The sequence below is a fragment of the Triturus cristatus genome, chromosome 1_2 (assembly GCF_964204655.1).
Source record: "Triturus cristatus chromosome 1_2, aTriCri1.1, whole genome shotgun sequence".
Lineage (NCBI taxonomy): Eukaryota > Metazoa > Chordata > Amphibia > Caudata > Salamandridae > Triturus > Triturus cristatus.
In genome coordinates, this window is record NC_140580.1 from 1,161,650,791 (window position 1) to 1,161,671,085 (window position 20,295).

Consider the following 20,295-nt stretch of genomic DNA (forward strand, 5'->3'; position numbering starts at 1 on the left):
CACAGCGATACGAGTCAGTGCACAGCAATACGAGTCAGTGCACAGCAATACGAGTCAGTGCCGATAGACAGATACTGGTGCAGAGCAACAGGTGTCTCTGCAGGGCAACAGGCATGCAGAGTGAGGCATCACTGCAAAGAGACATGACTCAGTGCACAGTGATACGAGTCTGTGCACAGCGATACGAGTCTGTGCACAGCGATACGAGTCTGTGCACAGCGATACGAGTCGGTGCACAGCGATACGAGTCGGTGCACAGCGATACGAGTCGGTGCACAGCGATACGAGTCGGTGCACAGCGATACGAGTCGGTGCACAGCGATACGAGTCGGTGCACAGCGATACGAGTCGGTGCACAGCGATACGAGTCGGTGCACAGAGACACGAGTCGGTGCAAAGAGACGAGTCAGTGCGCAGCGATACGAGTCAGTGCGCAGCGATACGAGTCAGTGCGCAGCGATACGAGTCAGTGCGCAGCGATACGAGTCAGTGCGCAGCGATACGAGTCAGTGCGCAGCGATACGAGTCAGTGCGCAGCGATACGAGTCAGTGTACAGTAACACGAGTCAGTGTACAGTGACACGAGTCAGTGCACAGCGATACGGGTCAGTGCACAGCGATACGGGTCAGTGCACAGCGATACGGGTCAGTGCACAGTGATACGGGTCAGTGCACAGCGATACGGGTCAGTGCACAGCGATACGGGTCAGTGCACAGCGATACGGGTCAGTGCAGATACGCAGGTACCGGTGTAGTGCTACAGTTGTCTGTGCAGGGCAGCTGGCATGCAGAGTGATGTGTCAGTGCAAGGAGGCATGAATCAGTAAACAGTGATAAATCAGTGCGGATTGATGGATACTGGTGCAGAGCGACAGGTGTCTATGCAGGCAAACAGGTGTGCACAGCGATGCATCAGTGCAAGGAGACATGAATCAGTGCACAGTGAAATGAATCAGTGCAGATCGATAGATACATTCTTGCCAGCAACGACACCTGTCGCTCTGCACCAGTGTCTGTGCAGAGCAGCAGGTGTGCAGAGTGATAAGGAGCAGTGCAAGGAGCCGTGAATCAGTGCTACATATCAGTGCAGGTGGACAGGTAATGGTGCAGAGCAACAGGAATCAGTGTCGAGCATTAAGTAGCAACGCAGAATGACATGCAGTGCAACACATAGTAAAGCATGAAAGATGTGCATATGGAGTAGAGGTATTGGTGCACAGCGATAAGTGTTAGTGCATCGAGACTGGCACTAGCGCCAAGAAGCAACATTCAGTGAAAAGCTGCAGGAATCAATGCAGGGCCGCAGGTATAGGTGCAGATCGATTGGTGCAGGTAGGCATCTGTGAGAAGGTGGCCTAATATATGCCGTCCACTAGTTCTAGTGGGCACCTTGTATCAGTCCAAACAACCCCTTATGGTGAATTGGTTAAAGACAACCTTTATTGAAAGCTATCCTAGTGGTAGCTATGGAGAGCAGCCTTCAGGCTAAGTCTTGAAGGAATGTAAAGCAGCTTGTTTTACCAGTCTATAATCTCCTGAATGATCAAATGAAAGGACAACCACACCAGGTATATATTTAAAATATATGTATTTAGGATAAAACACACCCCTCTAGTTTTTTTATGAGACTGGAGTTCGAAGTACTTAATTTACAAGTTAGCAATCAACAGTAATAGCACAAATAAACGTTTGGGCCCTAGGGCGTACCAAACCATATACCAATAAAGTGGTATAAGAACCACGACTGAACTAGACACAAGGCCTAGAGCATCGCTGGGACCCCAAGGAACCACCAAAGTTAGTGACACAGGGGACCCATGGGGACCGTGTGCAGTGTGTAAACACAACTGTGGGTTTCCGTTAGCTTCTATGGGCAATGTCGCGGTTGGAAATTTAAAGATTAGGGACACTTCTAATCGAGTCAGGACCAAATCCTTTTGGACTCAAGAAGTTCTAGGGGAGAGCACCGGAGTACTCGACTTACCTCACCCAGGGAAGCCGGGTGCATAGGTGTCTTCTGGTGTCGGGTCGTCGATTACAATGGAAGCTGGCGAAGAACTGCTGCTGCCGTGATGAGGAGAAGTGTCCGAAGAGATCCAAGCCTGGATCTAGGATGGAAGGAACCTGAAAGCAGAGGTGACAGAGTCTGGGTTGCCAGTGACAGAGGGCACGATAGACCAATGCCCACAGATGTCGGGTGCTTCAGGTGAGTTGATGGGTGTCTTGACTCTTCAGCCACGAGGTCCAGGAGGCGTCGACGAAGTCCACGAGCCGGATTCCAGCTGTCCCACGAAGTCTGTCGAGTGCTGCGGTGTCAACAACCAGACTGGACCCAACAAGCCTTGGCAACAGCAAGTCTTGTGGAAAGAGAAGGATGTTGGTGCAGACCAACAAGGTCAGAGGGACTCACCCAGCAAGGGTAAGTCAGGGCACGTCTAGAGCAATCAGGAAAGCCCAAGCAGAAGAGGAGTTGCCTTCGTGGGGATCCACTAGCCAATGGGCTAGCCATCGCGAAGGACTCTCGATCGGTCGAACTGGAACCTGACCCACGGGTCACTCGTGGAGTGGAGGCCGGAGGTCTTCGGTGCAGTCTGTGTTCAAGGCTGGGGTTACTTGGAGCCCAAAGCACAACTTCAAGGATGAACAGGAAGTCGATGTACCAGCAATAGTACGCGGTGCCCAGGGGTCACGGTTCCTCGTCACCCACGATAGCCACGGGCCTCAGCTTTGCTGTAGACTCAGGGTAGCCTCAAGGAAGTCAGGAAATCTGGAAATCCACCTCTGGTGATGCAGAGACTTCGGAATTGTAGACCGGACATTGCTTCTTTGGTGCCTGCCAAGCAGGGGAGTCACTCCTTGACCCCAAGGGAGATTTCTTCCGTCTTCTAGTCGAGAAAACGGGACTATGCACAGGGACACCAAGTGTGCCCCCAGTGCAGGACTTCAAAGCACCAGAGTGTGCTCCCGCCCAGCCCCAATACACATCTGCCTGTCTCGGGAGGTGGTTACAACTCCCTTGGACAGGAAACCTATTGGCCAGGCCTCCCCTGCCAGAGTTTCAGTCAGCAGCAGGCGGTCAGATCCGTGTCTGTGGCAGAGGCATCCATTTTGTGATGCCAGAGCTTTAGAAAGTCCTACCGGGTTAGCCTAGTGTGAACATGTCTCTCCCTCTAGAAGGGTGGAATGCTACCCCCGCCACAAGAACTGGCGGGGGGCAGTATTCCAAAGCGTTTGACACCAAACACGACATGTTTCCGTGCAGCCATCCCAAAGTTATCATTTACAGCGAGGTTATACTGCACTTAAGAGTATATGGTCAGGCTGCACCACAAACAGCATCAGAGGAGGTACTCCGAACGCTGCAGAGGGGCTCTGCTCATGGAGGGGCACGCTCTCACATAAAAAACAAGCACTCTGCCTTCAGGATTGTTAAGGCCTGCCATAGGAGTGACTTATAGGTTTTATATATGTGTGCAATGGTAGTGATATAGGTAGCGTATATCACTGTAAGGGGTGCAAGCACACCCTTACCCAGGCTGCAGTAGCCGACCTGTGGGGCCATTTTGGAGTGCTTCCCACGGGTGGCATAATACATGCTTCAGCCCCTGGTAGGCCTCTGAGGTACCTATGCCCTAGGTACATAGTATACCATATACTAAGGGCTTATAAGGCACTCCAGAATCCAATTAGATATGTACCTAATGTACATGGAAACCATTTTAGAGAGGAAGCAGCTAGGCTGGGGTCCTGATTAGCAGGACCACAGCCAGACTAAGGTTCGAAAAACAGTGAAACACCAGCAGAAAGTGGGGGTACCCATGTGAAGCAAATCCTACTCTCCTACAGCATCTATTAGTGCAGGGAGACAGGCGCTCATGCTCCGTGACTGGTATTAGTGCATGGTGAAAGGTATGGGAGATGGGCACACCTGTCAGTGTAGCGTGGCACCTATCAGTGCAGAACGACAGGTGTTATATTAAACACTTTTCACATAGCACAAGGCAGAGTTTCCAAAGGCGTCTTGGCACTGTGTGGAGTTTAGAAGCTTGGTGATGGTGCCAAGAAGCTTGTCCAGGAAGGAGTAGGTATCACGCTGTGTAACCAACATGTTCTGGTGCCGAAGAACCTAGAACAGTGCAGAAGCAGACATTCTAGTGCATAGCAACATGCATCAGTGGAAGGCAACGTGTTCAGGTACTTTGAAACTCGTATCTATGCTGGACAACGAGTTCCGGTGCAGAACAACATGCATAAGAAAAGAGCAACATGTTCTACTGCAGAGGAGCATCTATCAGTGTAAGGCAACATGTGATGCAGGTCAGCATGTTCTGGTACACTGAAACTTGCAGGAATGCAGGGCAACATGTTCTGTTGCAGAGTAACACGTACTACTGTAAGGTAAACATGTTCTCGTGGAGGGCAACGTGTTCTGGTACACTGAAACATGCATCAGTGCATATAAACACTCTGATGCAGTGCTCTGTGTGATTTTGAGAAATGACACCACCACATGTTCATACAGACATACGTGTCAATGCAGAGTGACACCAGTGGCGCATAGGGCCAAATATAAATACAAAGAAACACACGTGTGCAAAGTAAAAAATACCTGTGCGGAGTGACTCGGGTGCTGATGGAGAGTAGTGTGAACTTGATTGAGTGACTGTGAGACCGGCCTCGTGGCGTGGGCCCTCCCGACCAGCAAGCTACCCTGCAACCGCGCCGAACCTCGATGTCACAGACTTCCGGCCCCCATGGCCCAACATCCCGAGGGCCGGCCAGATCCCCAACACGCATGCCCGGCCGAGGGAGAGCGAAACCCCCCAAACCAGACCGAGAGGCGCCGACCCTGTCACACCTCTGGTCTCTTCCCCGAGGGAGGTTTCGATCGACCACCAGGCCCCCGGTGAGCAGGCGCCTCGCCTACTGGGTGTCTGGAGTCCCTCCCGGACCCACCTGAACAGATCAAAGGGCCGAGCGACAGGAAGCCCCGACACACCGCCCCAGGCACCCAGACCCCTCTTGGCGAGGACTCCGGACTTCAAAGAGGAGGGGGGAGTATAACAAGGGGTGCTGAAGGGACGGGGGAAGAGAAGACCTGAACTGACGAGAGCCTGCTGACCTGGTCGCGGCTCGATCGCTCCCCGAACCGAAGAACTCTCAACCATCTGAGCCCTGCTGACGCTGTCGCGGCTCCCCGAACTCCGAACCATCTGAGCCCTGCTGACGCTGTCGCGGCTCCCCGAACTCTGAACCATCTGAGCCCTGCTGATGCTGTCGCGGCTCCCCGAACTCTGAACCATCTGAGCCCGGCGTCCGCTCCCCGAACTACGAACCTCCGGTGCCCGCTGAGTGACTCGCGGCCCGCTCCTCCAATAGAATCGGCAGAGATTGCCGAGAGAAGCAACATCCCCTCAGCTCGAGGATTGAGAGCTGTGCGCCGGATACTCCGCAGAGACACTGATGCAAAGACTGTCCCGCTACCCCTTACCCCTCATCACGAGATCGCTGCCGCTTGGGGCACTAATTCTGCACCTGCCTTCCGGATCATAAAGATCCCTGACAACTAACGATAAAGTCTATTGTCTTGCAAAGAATTCCTGTGTGGTGTCCCTCTATCCGAAGAGAGTAAGTGCAGCGTGTGCGATCCTAGGTACGAGACCCTTCCAGGAAGGGCCTCCCCGCTCTTGCTCGGCCTAACTCTGGGAAAGGTGGGCCTCCGGGTGGTCAGGAACGTATTCCGCAGCCTCCCCGGGGAACGCCTTCCAACATTTGGTGGCAGGCGACGGGATCCGAGCCAGCACCTAGAGATCGTGCAGTGGACGGCTAACGCACTACCAAGAAGAAATGGAAGGAGAAACCTCCCTAGGTGCTGCAGGCACCAACCCGAGCACGACATTCCGAGAGGACCAGTTGGAATCATATACGCACCGAGAACTGAAACAATTTTGCAAAGACCTTGGAATCGCTACCACCGGACTAAGCACGAAAGAGGACTTCCAGGGAGCATTAAAACCCTGGGTCGAGGCGGGAACTCCCCGGACACAAACAGAAGGAGAGCCGCCTAACAAACCACGAAGCACCCCGGGGAGGAACGGCGCCCCCGAGAGAGGCCTATCCCCAGAGGAACTAGCGGACCGAGAAAGAGGTCGCAACCACGAACTAGAACTAGCAAAATTAAAAATCGAAAGAGAACTAAAACTGGCCGAAAAGAAGCTGGCGGTAGAACAGTTACGCCTACAAGGAGAACTTGAGGAAAAGAAACGACAAAGAGAACACGAAGAAAGAAAACTCCAACTGGAGCACGAACGTAGCCTGAAAGAGATCGAGCTCAAGGCTAAGAATGCGGAGGCCAGACCCTCGGAAACCCAACCCCTCTCCTCCACCGTGGAACCAAAGGTCCATATCCCCAAAGATGTGGTGAAGGAATACTATAAGAACGACGACATCCAGCAATGGTTCAAAGCCTACGAAGTAGCCATGACCTCCCACCGAGTCCCGCAGAAAGACTGGGGGGCTGGGCTGTGGGGCCGGTTCCTGAGCGAGGGGAGAGATACCCTGCTGGACCTGCCCTCCACGGTGATGAACTCCTACAGTCACATGAAAGAGGCCCTAGTAGCCAGATATGGGCTCACCCCTGAAATGTACCGACAACGGTTTAGAGACTGCAAGAAGATACCCGGTACCACCTGGGTGGAATACGTGAACTTTTACAGCCGGGCCTTGGACGGGTGGATCAAGGGCAGCAAGGTCTCCACCTTTGAGGAGCTGGTCGACCTAATCGCATGGGAACACTTGTCCGCTAATTGCTTTGTAGAACTGCGCCAGCACCTCCTGGACAGCAAACTCACAGACCCTCGAAAACTGGCCGTCGAGGCTGACCGGTGGGTAAACACCCGGGCCTCCCGGGGTCCCGTGGGAGACTACGGTCTCCACAGTCAGGGACCCCCCCGCCAGAGGGGCGGAGGGAATCAAGGCCGGCCAAGGGAACTCCCGGGGGATCCCCGCTCAGCCCCCCCAGTGGAAAACCTCCGCCCTTTCCAGCTCCACCTCCGGCCAGCACCGGGCCACCGGGGACCCGAGTGAGGATCACCTGTTTCCGCTGCCAACAGACCGGACACTACGCCAGCGACCCTCAATGTCCCATGTACCAGCGAACCGCCACAACCACCCCGCCGGCTCGACAAATGGCCTCCGTAGCCCTGGGGGAAGAGATGGAAGACTCCGAAGAATGGGAACCAGCCGCCATGGCCTTGGTCTCCCTAGGGGACCGGGAGATGGTCCCCAGAACTTCCCTACCCGCCAACACGAAGAAGTACCGACAGCAGGTGACGGTCACCGCGTCGATGGCCTCCGGGACACGGGGGCGAGTGTCACGGCGGTTCATTGTCACCTGGTCTCCGAAGATCAGATCCTGCCCGGCGCCTTTTGTCCCGTCATATCATCAGACAATTCCGAGAGCCTCTGCCGGATGGCCCTAGTTCCCTTCGAATGGGGGGGGGGGGAGTCACTGGCAAGTTAAAAGTGGCGGTCCGAACCTCCCAGCCTGTGGACTGCCTCTTGGGCAACGACCTTGAGAATTCCCCGTGGGGACAAGTGGAACGAAGAGCCCATCTCGAGATGATGGGCATGCGCCACCACGCGCTCGATGACTCTCAGAGTGCCTTCCTCCGAGGGGGGGGGGGGGGGAGGCCATGCCACGGAGCACCGCCACCATCCCCGAGGTCCCGGATGCGCCACCCGAGGCCAACGATCCCCAAGCGACCGTTCCCGACGAGGGGTCCGTGCCTTCCGACCCCGAACCCCTGACCGAGCTCGGGGACCTGCCGGAACTGGCCCAGTGGCACGGCGAAGGATGCCCCTCCCGAGAAGAATTCTGCCAAGAACAATCCACCTGCCCTTCCCTCATTGGACACCGACAACAGGCCGAGGCCCAAGCAGCAGGCGACCGGACCGGCAACCACTGGGTATACTGGGAAAACGGCCTCCTGTACAGCGAACAGAAGTCGGCCGAGTTGGGATCGGTACGAGTACTGGTGGTACCCCGGCGCTTCCGAAGTCTCCTCCTGGGCCTGGCCCATGATGTACCCCTGGCCGGACACTTGGGCCAAGATGAGACCTACCAGCGACTCGTCACCCACTTCTATTGGCCCAAGATGCGAGCGAATGTGGAGGCCCACTGCAAGTCCTGCCTCACGTGCCAGGCCAGCGGAAAGAGTGGGGGGAAGCGCAAGGCTCCGCTACAACCCTTCCCCGTCGTCAGTACTCCTTTTGAGCGGGTAGGCATCGACATCGTGGGACCGCTGGACCCAAGACCGCCCAGGGCCACCGGTTCCTCCTCGTCCTGGTAGACCATGCCACCCGCTACCCCGAAGCCATCCCACTCCGCACCGCGACGGCCCCCGTGGTGGGCCGGGCCTTGATGGGGATCTTCTCCCGCGTGGGGTTCCCCCGCGAAGTCGTGAGTGATCGGGGTACGAACTTTATCTCCAGATACATGAGGTCCCTCTGGCAGCAGTGCGGAGTATCGTACAAGTTCACCACCCCGTACCACCCCCAAGGGAATGGCCTAGTCGAGCGCTTTAACAGGACACTGAAAGGAATGATCATGGGCCTCGAAGAACCTCTACGCCGGAGATGGGACGTCCTCCTCCCCTGCCTCCTGTTCGCCTACCGGGAGGTTCCACAAAAATCCCTGGGATTCAGCCCATTCCGCAACCAGACCCGGAAATTCCGAGAACTCGCAGAGGCGAACCTCGAGGCTAGCCAGGAAGAGATGAAGCGCTGGTATGACCAGAATGCTACGCTGGTCGAGTTTCAGCCGGGCCAACAAGTCTGGGTCATGGCCCCGGTGAAACCCTGCGCTCTCCAAGATAAATGGACTGGACCCTTCAAGGTGGTCGAGCGGAAGAGCCAAGTCACCTATCTCGTCGATGTGCAGTCCCCGCGGAACCCCCACCGGGTTCTCCACGTGAACCGCCTCAAACCCCACTTTGTAAGGACGGAGTTGAGTTTACTCCTGGCCACCGACGATGGGGCCGAAGAAGACACCAAGCCCCTTCCAGACCCCCTGGGGCGAAAGAGACCGATGGTTCCGTGGAGGGGGTGAGACTATCAACCGCCCTCACAGCCCAACAGTCCGACGACTGCCGCCAGCTACTAAGGCAGTTCGCGGACCTCTTCTCCCTGACCCCTGGGGTCACCAACTGGTGTGTCCACGGCGTGAACACAGGCGACAGCCCGCCAGTGAGACACCGAGCCTACCGGGTCCCTGATCGGGTCCGAACCTGCATCCAGACCGAGGTAGCTAAGATGTTGGCCCTCGGGGTGATTGAACCCTCCGACAGCCCCTGGGCCAGCCCGGTAGTCCTGGTCCCGAAAGCGGCTGCCCCTGGTGTCGCCCCCGAGCTGAGATTCTGTGTGGACTACCGAGGACTCAATGCGGACGCTCACCCTATCCCCCGCGCAGATGAGCTCATTGACTGCCTCGGGGCCGCTCGCTACCTCAGCACCTTCGACCTAACTTGTGGATAATGGCAGATTGCCCTCACCGAGGGAGCCAAGGAGCGCTCCGCCTTCTCCACCCCGGATGGGCACTACCGCTTTAGGGTGATGCCGTTTGGAATGAAGAATGCCCCGGCCACCTTCCAGCGGCTGGTGAACAGGGTCCTGTCCGGACTAGAGGGGTTCAGCGCAGCATACCTCGACGATATAGCGGTATTCAGCTCCCAATGGACCGAGCACCTCCAGCACCTCCGACAAGTCCTGCTGGCTCTGCGCCGGGCCGGCCTCACCATCAAAGCCAGCAAATGTCAAATTGGGCACGGCTCCGTAACCTATCTGGGGCACCAGGTGGGAAGCGGACAGGTCGCCCCCCTCCAGCCAAAGATCAACGCCATCTTGTCCTGGGAACCCCCCACGACCCAAACAGAAGTACGGGCCTTCCTGGGCCTCACCGGTTACTACCGGAGGTTTATTAAGAACTATGGCAGCATCGCAGGCCCCCTCACAGAGCTAACCTCCAAAAGACACCCCAAGAAAGTACAATGGACTCCCCCCTGCCAGAAAGCGTTCGACGCCCTAAAAGCCGCTATGTGTATGGCTCCGGTGCTTAAAGCCCCCGACTACGCCCAGGAGTTTGTGGTCCAGACGGACGCCTCGGAACACGGCATCGGGGCAGTCCTCTCACAGTACGACGACAAAGGCATAGATCAGCCCATAGCCTTCATCAGCCGAAGGTTGCTGCCCCGAGAACAGCGGTGGAGCACAATTGAAAGAGAGACCTTCGCCATAGTCTGGGCCCTCAAAAAGCTACGGCCCTACCTGTTCGGAACACACTTTCGAGTACAAACAGATCACCGACCCCTGCGGTGGTTGATGCAGATGCGAGGGGAAAACCCCAAGCTGCTACGCTGGTCCATCTCCCTCCAAGGGATGGATTTCACTGTGGAACATCGCCCCGGGACGGACCACGCCAACGCGGACGGCCTGTCCCGATTCTTCCGCTTCAGCGAGGAGAACCCCCAAGTGGATGGGTAGTTCTTCCCGCCTTTCAACTGGGGGGGGCACGTGTGAGACCGGCCTCGTGGCGTGGGCCCTCCCGACCAGCAAGCTACCCTGCAACCGCGCCGAACCTCGATGTCACAGACTTCCGGCCCCGTGGCCCAACATCCCGAGGGCCGGACAGATCCCCAACACGCATGCCCGGCCGAGGGAGAGCGAAACCCCCCAAACCAGACCGAGAGGCGCCGACCCTGTCACACCTCTGGTCTCTTCCCCGAGGGAGGTTTCGATCGACCACCAGGCCCCCGGTGAGCAGGCGCCTCGCCTGCTGGGTGTCTGGAGTCCCTCCCGGACCCACCTGAACAGATCAAAGGGCCGAGCGACAGGAAGCCCCGACACACCGCCCCAGGCACCCAGACCCCTCTCGGCGAGGACTCCGGACTTCAAAGAGGAGGGGGAGTATAACAAGGGGTGCTGAAGGGACGGGGGAAGAGAAGACCTGAACTGACGAGAGCCTGCTGACCTGGTCGCGGCTCGATCGCTCCCCGAACCGAAGAACTCTGAACCATCTGAGCCCTGCTGACGCTGTCGCGGCTCCCCGAACTCCGAACCATCTGAGCCCTGCTGACGCTGTCGAGGCTCCCCGAACTCTGAACCATCTGAGCCCTGCTGACGCTGTCGCGGCTCCCCGAACTCTGAACCATCTGAGCCCGGCGTCCGCTCCCCGAACTACGAACCTCCGGTGCCTGCTGAGTGACTCGCGGCCCGCTCCTCCAAGAGAATCGGCAGAGATTGCCGAGAGAAGCAACATCCCCTCAGCTCGAGGATTGAGAGCTGTGCGCCGGATACTCCGCAGAGACACTGATGCAAAGACTGTCCCGCTACCCCTTACCCCTCATCACGAGATCGCTGCCGCTTGTGGCACTAATTCTGCACCTGCCTTCCGGATCATAAAGATCCCTGACAACTAACGATAAAGTCTATTGTCTTGCAAAGAATTCCTGTGTGGTGTCCCTCTATCCGAAGAGAGCAAGTGCAGCGTGTGCGATCCTAGGTACGAGACCCTTCCAGGAAGGGCCTCCCCGCTCTTGCTCGGCCTAACTCTGGGAAAGGTGGGCCTCCGGGTGGTCAGGAACGTATTCCGCAGCCTCCCCGGGGAACGCCTTCCAACAGTGACACATTTCAGTTTAGTGACAGACTTGCAACGGACACATATATAATGGTGCACAGCAACACCTGTTGCGACTGGGGGACTGGTCTTGGTGTAAAGTTGACGAGTGCAGCGAACATACGGAGATCATTCGGTGTAGATTGACAGAAATTCTTGCAGAGTGACATTCACTGGTGCAGAACAACACACAACACTCATCAGTTCTGACGACTTGTTGCACACACGTGTATGTGTGCAGTGACAGCTGTTGGTGTAGCCGACCACATGTTGCTACAGAAGGACAGGCGCCAATACAGAGTGGAAAATGAAATATCCTGTTCATTTGTGCAGAGTGACAGAAACCAGTGCATGGTGACAGCATTGGCACTCAGTGAGCTGAATTTAGAGCACTGCTACAAGTGTCAATGCACACTGAAAGGTATCAATGCACAGCGACAGACCTTCAACATATATGACATGCAGTGGTGCGGAGTGACAGCTCTCGTGCAAAACGAGGTCTCCTGGTGCAGAATGATGCAGAAAATTGTACAAAGAAAGATTACGAGTGCGGAATGACCCGTACTTGTGTGGTAGAAGTTGTGCTGCCGAGCAATGTAGGACAGATTTTAATACCCAGGAACTGATGTGCCTAGAGTAACAGGGTACCATCCCTAAGACAGGTGTGGCCTGAGTGACAGGCGCGGAGTGGGACACGTGTGCCGAGGGCAGTAGGTTTACACGGAGTGTCAGGGGCGCGCTGTGTGACAGGCGCGGAGTGGGACACGTGTGCCGAGGGCAGTAGGTTTACACGGAGTGTCAGGGGCGCGCTGTGTGACAGGCGCGGAGTGGGACACGTGTGCCGAGGGCAGTAGGTTTACACGGAGTGTCAGGGGCGCGCTGTGTGACAGGCGGAGTGGGACACGTGTGCCAAGGGCAGTAGGTTTACACGGAGTGTTAGGTTCGCCCTGTGTGACAGGTGTGCTCTGACTGCTAGTTTGTTCTGAGTGATTGTGTATCCCGAGTGACAAACCCTGCATGAATGGCGTGCCCTCAGTGATCGTGTATCCTGAAGTCACAGGTGTGCCCTGTGGGACTGGCGTGCCCTCAGTGATGGTGTATCCTCGAGTCACAGGCATGTGTGCCCTGCGTGACTGGCGTTCCCTCAGAGATAGTGTATCCTGAAGTCACAGGCGTGCCCTGCGTGACTGGCGTGCCCTCAGTGAAAGTGTATCCTGGAGTCACAGGCGTGCCCGGTGTGACCATCGTGCCCATAGGACAGGTCTACTCTTGATCTTTGTGCGTCCAGAGTGGCAGCCGTTCCCTGCGTCAGTTGTGCATTGAGTGAAAGGTGTGCAGTGGGACAACTGTGCTGTTAGCGATCAGTTTATACTGAGTGACATGTGTGCCATGAGTGAGTGTATCCTTAGTGACAGGTGTGCAGAGTGCCGTGTGCCGTGAGTGTATCCTTAGTGACAGGTGTGCAGAGTGACGTGTGCCATGAGTGAGTGTATCCTTAGTGACAGGTGTGCAGAGTGACGTGTGCCATGAGTGAGTGTATCCTTAGTGACAGGTGTGCAGAGTGACGTGTGCCATGAGTGAGTGTATCCTTAGTGACAGGTGTGCAGTGTGACGTGTGCCATGAGTGAGTGTATCCTTAGTGACAGGTGTGCAGAGTGACGTGTGCCATGAGTGAGTGTATCCTTAGTGACAGGTGTGCAGAGTGACGTGTGCCGTGAGTGTATCCTTAGTGACAGTTGTGCAGAGTGGCACGTGTGATTTGAGTGATTGATCTACGCTGAAGGACAGGTGTGCGCTGAGTCACAGGTGTGCGCTGAGTCACAGGTGTGTGCGCTGAGTCACAGTGCACACCTGTGACTCAGCGCACACACCTGTGACTCAGCGCACACCTGTGACTCAGCGCACACCTGTGACTCAGCACAGACCTTTCTCAGGGCACAACTGTCAGTTAGTGCACACCTGTGACCCAGGGCACACCTGTGACCCAGGGCACACCTGTGACTCATCACAGACCTTTCTCAGGGCACAACTGTGAGTTAGTGCACACCTGTGACCCGGGGCACACCTGAGACTCATTGCACACACACCTGAGACTCATTGCACACACACCTGAGACTCATTGCACACACACCTGAGACTCATTGCACACACACCTGAGACTCATTGCACACACCTGAGACTCATTGCACACACCTGTCACTCAGCAGACATCTGTGATTTATCACACACCTGTGACCCAAGGCACACCGGTGACTCAGGGCACACCGGTGACTCATCACACACCTTTCTCAGGGCACAGTGCCCTGAGAAAGGTGTGTGATGAGTCACCGGTGTGCCCTGAGTCACCGAGAAAGGTGTGTGATGAGTCACCGGTGTGCCCTGAGTGTGATGTTCTTGAACTTCATGACCTAAGAATTGTCAAAATGATATTTTGATTGTCATGTTTGTGAAGATGTATTGTATTAAACATGGCCTGTTTTTCCCACATCAGGAGTGAGGTTACTTTGTGGGTACATGGGATGGGGGGGGAGCAGGGGCGAGATGGGGGGTGTCCGGGTTCTATGCCAAGCGCGACCATCCGGAAGCGCGCCCTTAGGACCCGGCTCCCCCCGCCACGTGCGACACACCCCCTTGGGGGCGTCAGCTTGGCCGGCAGCCTAATTGGTTGCCGGGCAGCGGGTGTCCTTCCGGGTCAGAGCTACGTTGAGCGAACGCGAATTTCCGGTCGAGATGAGTGGAGGTGGGGCGTAGGGGCTATTTAGGCCCGCTCCTCACCTTCACTCATCCTCTCTTCCTACGGGGACAACGACGACTTCGGAATCTCCCACCCACCCGTCCCTTGAGTTAGGGCTTCAGCTGGTTGGTTGGGGCAAGTGGGTTGCGGAATAGAGGTCACAGGGTTGTGATTTGAAGACAACGGGAGGCCGGTTGGCATACTCCTGAACCCAGCATTGAGGGGAGAGATGGTAAGCTCTCCGCAGGGAGAACAGGGACACCGGCTGTTGGGGAGGCAAGGGCGACAGGTCACACGGGCCTCCTTGAACAGCCTGGTGGCGAGGGGGTGGGCCCCCGGTAATACACGGACAAGGATCTAGGGCATTGGGGGCTCACCACTCATGGACGCAGGTGGGTTGCGCCTTGCGTGGTTCTCAATCGGCGGAGACGCGAGCCGGGAGGCCCCTTGGTGCTGGAGGGTATTAGTTAGGTTGTGAAATATGAACACTTGGTTTAATTGTGTGATGTTCTTGAACTTCATGACCTAAGAATTGTCAAAATGATATTTTGATTGTCATGTTTGTGAAGATGTATTGTATTAAACATGGCCTGTTTTTCCCACATCAGGAGTGAGGTTACTTTGTGGGTACATGGGATGGGGGGGGAGCAGGGGCGAGATGGGGGGTGTCTGGGTTCTAACAGATGTGCCCTGAGTCAATGGTGTATGCTGAGCAGGGCTCGAGTCGGGGTACCACGCGGGTGGACTGCGTCCCCCCACTTATTTTACCAGGTTTTTCCGGGTGGACGCCGTCCCCCCTGCCCAAAAGCTGGACAGCATTGTGTGAGCAGAGAGCCCGGGTGGGAGGGAAGTTTCCCGTAAATTACCAAAGATATGCTAATATTTGTAATTGGAGACTTTAAGAGGCACCGGTGGTGTGTGCAGGCTGGAGTGATTGGGAGGCGGAGCGAGCAGGCGTTGGCGGTTAACGCTTGGAATGTGTGTCCTTCTGTATCTTGTGCACTTCGTTGTACAACTGGGGCACCCCCTCGGGGGAGTGGGGGGGAGGGGGGGTTGCAAAGGACATCGAGGAACAGACCAGGGGTAGCAGTGCTGTGAAATGCCCCGTCATCTAAAGGCATATGAATACTCATGAGATTCCTGTTGTGACGTCACTTCCGGTGACAGCGTCCCCCCACTTCTTTTCATGAGATTCCTGTTGTGACGTCACTTCCGGTGACAGCGTCCCCCCACTTCTTTTTTTAGGACTTGTGCCCTGATGCTGGGCCATAGCTGTGTGCTGAGTTAGATGTGCCCTGAGTCAATGGTGTATGCCGAGTCACAAGTGTGTGCTGAGTTAGATGTGCCCTGAGTCACAGGTGTGTGCTGAGTCACCGCTGTGCCCGGAGTCACAGGTGTGCATGGGTGGCAGGAATGCCCCGAGTGACAGGCGCACGCTGGGTGCCAGCATGCAGTGTCCTGCGGCCTCACCTTTCTTGAACTCGATCTCCAGTACATCCGGGGTGTCGGGGGCATTTCGGGGGTCCGTCGTCTTGGTGTAGAGACTCTGAGGAGCGTGCGTCTGTGAGAAACAAAGAAGACGGTGAGGGGATACGTGAGCATATTGTATTGTCATTGCTTTCCTATCGCGCTTCCTACCACAGACGAGGCATTGAAGCGCTTATGCCACCTGGATGCAGCAGAGAGGCCATTAGCAGCAGCAGAGAGGCCTCCAGGAGCGGAGGGGAACCCATCATGAGCAGCACAGGGACCGCCTGGAGCGGCAGAGAAACCACCCCTGGCAGCAGAGAGGCCGCCTCGGGCAGCAGAGAGGCCATCGTGAGCAGCAGAGAGGCCGCCTCGGGCAGCAGAGAGGCCATCGTGAGCAGCAGAGAGGCCACCCCGGGCAGCAGCAGAGAGGCCACCCCGGGCAGCAGAGAGGCCATCGTGAGCAGCAGAGAGACCACCCCGGGCAGCAGAGAAGTCAACTCGGGCAGCAGAGAGGCCACCCCGGGCAGCAGAGAGGCCATCGTGAGCAGCAGAGAGGCCATCGTGAGCAGCAGAGAGGCCACCTCGGGCAGCAGAGAGGCCACCTCGGGCAGCAGACAGACCATCGTGAGCAGCAGAGAGGCCACCTCGGGCAGCAGAGAGGCCACCTCGGGCAGCAGACGACCAATGTGTCCCAGATACTGCTGAAACGCTCATGACACACCTGCTATTATTTTATGAGTTTGCATTTGCTACACGCATTAACATGACGCATTGTGAAATGTATTTATTGGATTGATAAACACTGTAATATAAACGCGATCCTAATTTCTATCAAGTTAAAAAAGTTAAAATTATAACACGTTCCTCGCCTGCTGCAGCATGTTTAGTGCGCAAAGCGAGGTCCCCTCCATTCCCATCGTGTGTGAACAGTGCCACCCAATGGGGGTTGACGGACACTGCGGCACAGTGAAGCCACAGCCCGCTCCATGCCCGCCCGTCCTTGTGCCCCGTGCAGCCGGCCCTATCCCCACCCTCCTGGTGCCCACTGGAGCCCTCTGGTGCAGCTCCTCCATCCCCGCCCTCCTGGGGCCCTCTGGTGCTCTTCCATGCCTGCCCCTCCTGGTGCCCCGTGGTGCCCTCCATGACCAACTCTCCTGGTGCACCGTAGAGCCCTCTGGTGCTCCTCCAACCCCGCCCCTCCTGGTGCCCTGTGGTGCCCTCTGGTGCAGCTCCTCCAACCCTGCCCTCCTGGTGCAGCCCCTCCATCCCCGCCCTCCTGGTGCCCCTCCATGCTCTCCCCTCCTGGTGCCCTCCTCTCCGGGTGCCCCGTGGAGCCCTGTGGTGCAGCACCTACATCCCCGCTCTCCTGGTGCCCTCTGGTGCAGCCCCTCCATGCCCACCCTCCTGGTGCCCTCGGGTGCTCCTCCATGCCTGGCCCTCCTGGTGCCCCCCCATACTCCCCTCCTGGTGCCCCTCCATGCCCGCCCCTCCTAGTGCCCTGTAGAGCCCTCTGGTGCCTCCCCTCCATGCCCGCCCCTCCTGTTGCACCATGGTGCCTTCTGGTGCAGCCCCTCCATCCCACCCTCCTGGTGCCCCTCCTAGTGCAGCCCCTCCATCCCTGCCCTCCTGGTGCCCTCTGGTGCTCCTCCATGCCTGTTGCTGCTGGTGCCCCGTGGTGCCCTCCTCTCCTGGTACCCAGTGGAGCCCTGTGGTGCAGCCACTCCATGACCGCCCCTCCTGGTGCCCCGTGGGGCCCTCTGGTGCAGCCCCTCCATGCCCGCAACTCCTGGTGCCCCATGGTGCCCTCCGGTGCAGCCCCTGGATGCCCGCAACTCCTGGTGCCCTGTGGTGCAGCCCCTCCATACCCGCCCTCCTGCTGCCTTCTGGTGCTCCATGACCGCCGCTGCTGGTGCCCCCCCCCATGCCCGCCTCCCCTGGTGCACCGTGGAGCCCTCTGGTGCAGCCCCACCATGCCCGCACCTCCTGGTGCCCCGTGGAGCCCTCTGGTGCAGCCCCTCAGTGCCCGCACCTCCTGGTGCCCAGCAGTGCCCTCTGGTGCCCTCCATGCCCGCCACTCCTGGTCCCTGTGGTGCCCTCCACTCCCGGTGCCCCTCCATCCCCGTCCCTCCTGGTTCCCCGTGGTGCAGCCCCTCCATGCCGCCCCTCCTGGTGACCCGTGGAGCCCTCTGGTGCAGCCCCTCTGTGCCCGCACCTCCTGGTGCCCAGCAGTGCCCTCTGGTGCTCTCCATGCCCGCCACTCCCGGTGCCCCTCCATCCCCCCTGGTTCCCCGTGGTGCAGCCCCTCCATGCCCACCCCTCCTGGTGCCCAGTGGAGCTCTCTGGTGCAGCCCATCTTCCTCGCTGGTGGGGCTTTCAGGAGCTAGAAGAGGTCCCCTGGAGTCCAGCACCGGCCGAGGCACCTTCTAGCCCTTCCGGTTCCAGCGATCACAGCGGCAGCCAACACCAGCCGGAAGAATAAAGGGGCCAGGAGCACTGGTGCCCCCAGTACTGGCAGTACCTGCTGAACGACTCCAATGCCTGCTGGTGGCAACAGTGACCATCTCTGCTGGTGCCCTCAGTGGCTGCTGTGGTAACAGTACCTGCTGGTGCTCCAGTCCCTGCTGGAGGCCCCAGTGGCAACTGTCGGTACCAGTACCTCGAAGTGTCCCAGTACCTGCTGGCGACCCCAGTACCTGCTGGTGTCCCCAGTGGCTGCTGATGGCCCCAGTGGCTGCTGATGGCCCCAGTGGCAACTGTCGGTCCCAGTACCTGCTGCTGTCCCCAGTGGCAACTGTCGGTCCCAGTACCTCGAAGTGTCCCAGTACCTGCTGTCGACCCCAGTACCTGCTGGTGTCCCCAGTGGCTGCTGATGGCCCCAGTGGCTGCTGATGGCCCCAGTGGCAACTGTCGGTCCCAGTACCTGCTGCTGTCCCCAGTGGCTGCTGGTGGCCCCAGTCTCTGCTGGTGTCCCCAGTACCTGCTGTGGGGACAGTACCTGCTGGTTGCTCCAGTCCCGGTTGGTGACCTCAGTACCTGCTGGTGGCCCCAGAGTCAGCTGTGGGTCCCAGTACCTGCAGGTGTTCCCAGTATCTGCTGGTGTCCTCAGTAAAGGCTGGTGGCCCCAGCCCCTGCTGGTGGCCCCAGTACCTGCTGGTGGTGCCAGTGACCGCTGAGGGTCACAGTACCTACTGGTGTTCCCAGTACCTGCTGGTGTCCCCAGGGACCGCTGTGGGTCCCAGTACCTGCTGGGGTCCCCAGTGGCTGCCGTGGTACCAGTACCTGCTGGTGACCCCATTGGCTGCCGTGTGTCCCAGTACCTGCTGGTGTTCCCAGTGACTGCTGTGGGTCCCAGTCCCTGCTGGTGTTCCCAGTGACCGATGTGGGTCCCAGTACCTGCTGGTGTTCCCAGTGATCGCTGTGGGTCCCAGTACCTGCTGGTGTCCCCACGAGCTGCTGAGGTGCTAGTACCTGCTGGTGTCCCCACGAGCTGCTGAGGTGCCAGTGTTAACAGAGCTCAACTGGACATCCCCACAAAGAATCCCCAGCCTGGAGTGCCAGTGGATTTGAAAGGGTTTTGTTCAAATGGATTGCGGAATCGAAGTTTCACACTTTCAAGGACCCTCTTGGAGATTCCAGAACCTTGGACTGGGTGTTGGATACTTTGGGACCCGCAAGCAGAACTTCAGGAAGGAGTTCTAACTGGACCCGTCTGCTGGAGAAGGCGGCACTGCACAGTGGTGAGACATTCTCCAGAACCGCTTCTAAAGGTGTGTCCCTGTCAGAGAAAACGAAATGACTAAAAGGGGCACTGTTGGTTTCTAAGCACTAGAAAGTGACTAATCTTTAAAAATTCATAACTCTGGTTCCCTACAGTGGAATATTTTCGTTTTGGTGTCATTTAAAAGGTAAAAATATTACCTATTTTTATAAATTGGTGTTGGATTTTTATTTTGTGTTGTGTCTTAATTATTTACTGAAATGGTGTTTTTGAATGCTTTACATACCTGTCTTTGAAGTTAAGCCTGTCTGCTCGCAGCCACGTTACCAAGGGTTGAGCATAGGAATAATTTTCTAAGACCTATGCTGGGTCCTATCATGTGTTGGTGGCCTTATTGCTAGTGGCAGACCGACATTTGCCCCTACCAATAACCCACCTTCCAACCTGTTGGGTGTCCCCACGAGCTGCTGAGGTGCCAGTACCTGTTGGGTGTCCCCACGAGCTGCTGAGGTGCCTACCTGCTGGTGTCCCCACGAGCTGCTGAGGTGCCAGTACCTGCTGGTGTCCCCACGAGCTGCTGAGGTGCCAGTACCTGCTGGTGTCCCCACGAGCTGCTGAGGTGCCAGTACCTGCTGGTGTACCCACGAGCTGCTGAGGTGCCAGTACCTGCTGGTGTCCCCACGAGCTGCTGAGGTGCCAGTA

General features: G+C 57.3%; 1 protein-coding gene across 2 annotated transcripts in view; it reads right to left on the reverse strand.

Moving 5' to 3' along the window:
* Positions 1–20,295, reverse strand: part of ASS1 (argininosuccinate synthase 1) — a 315,060-nt gene that overhangs the window by 126,526 nt on the left and 168,239 nt on the right. For both annotated transcript variants that reach the window (XM_085613969.1, XM_085613970.1), the window contains exon 10: positions 15,876–15,966. In XM_085613969.1, the coding sequence (XP_085470095.1) occupies positions 15,876–15,966 (91 nt within the window). The remainder of the gene's footprint in view (positions 1–15,875; positions 15,967–20,295) is intronic.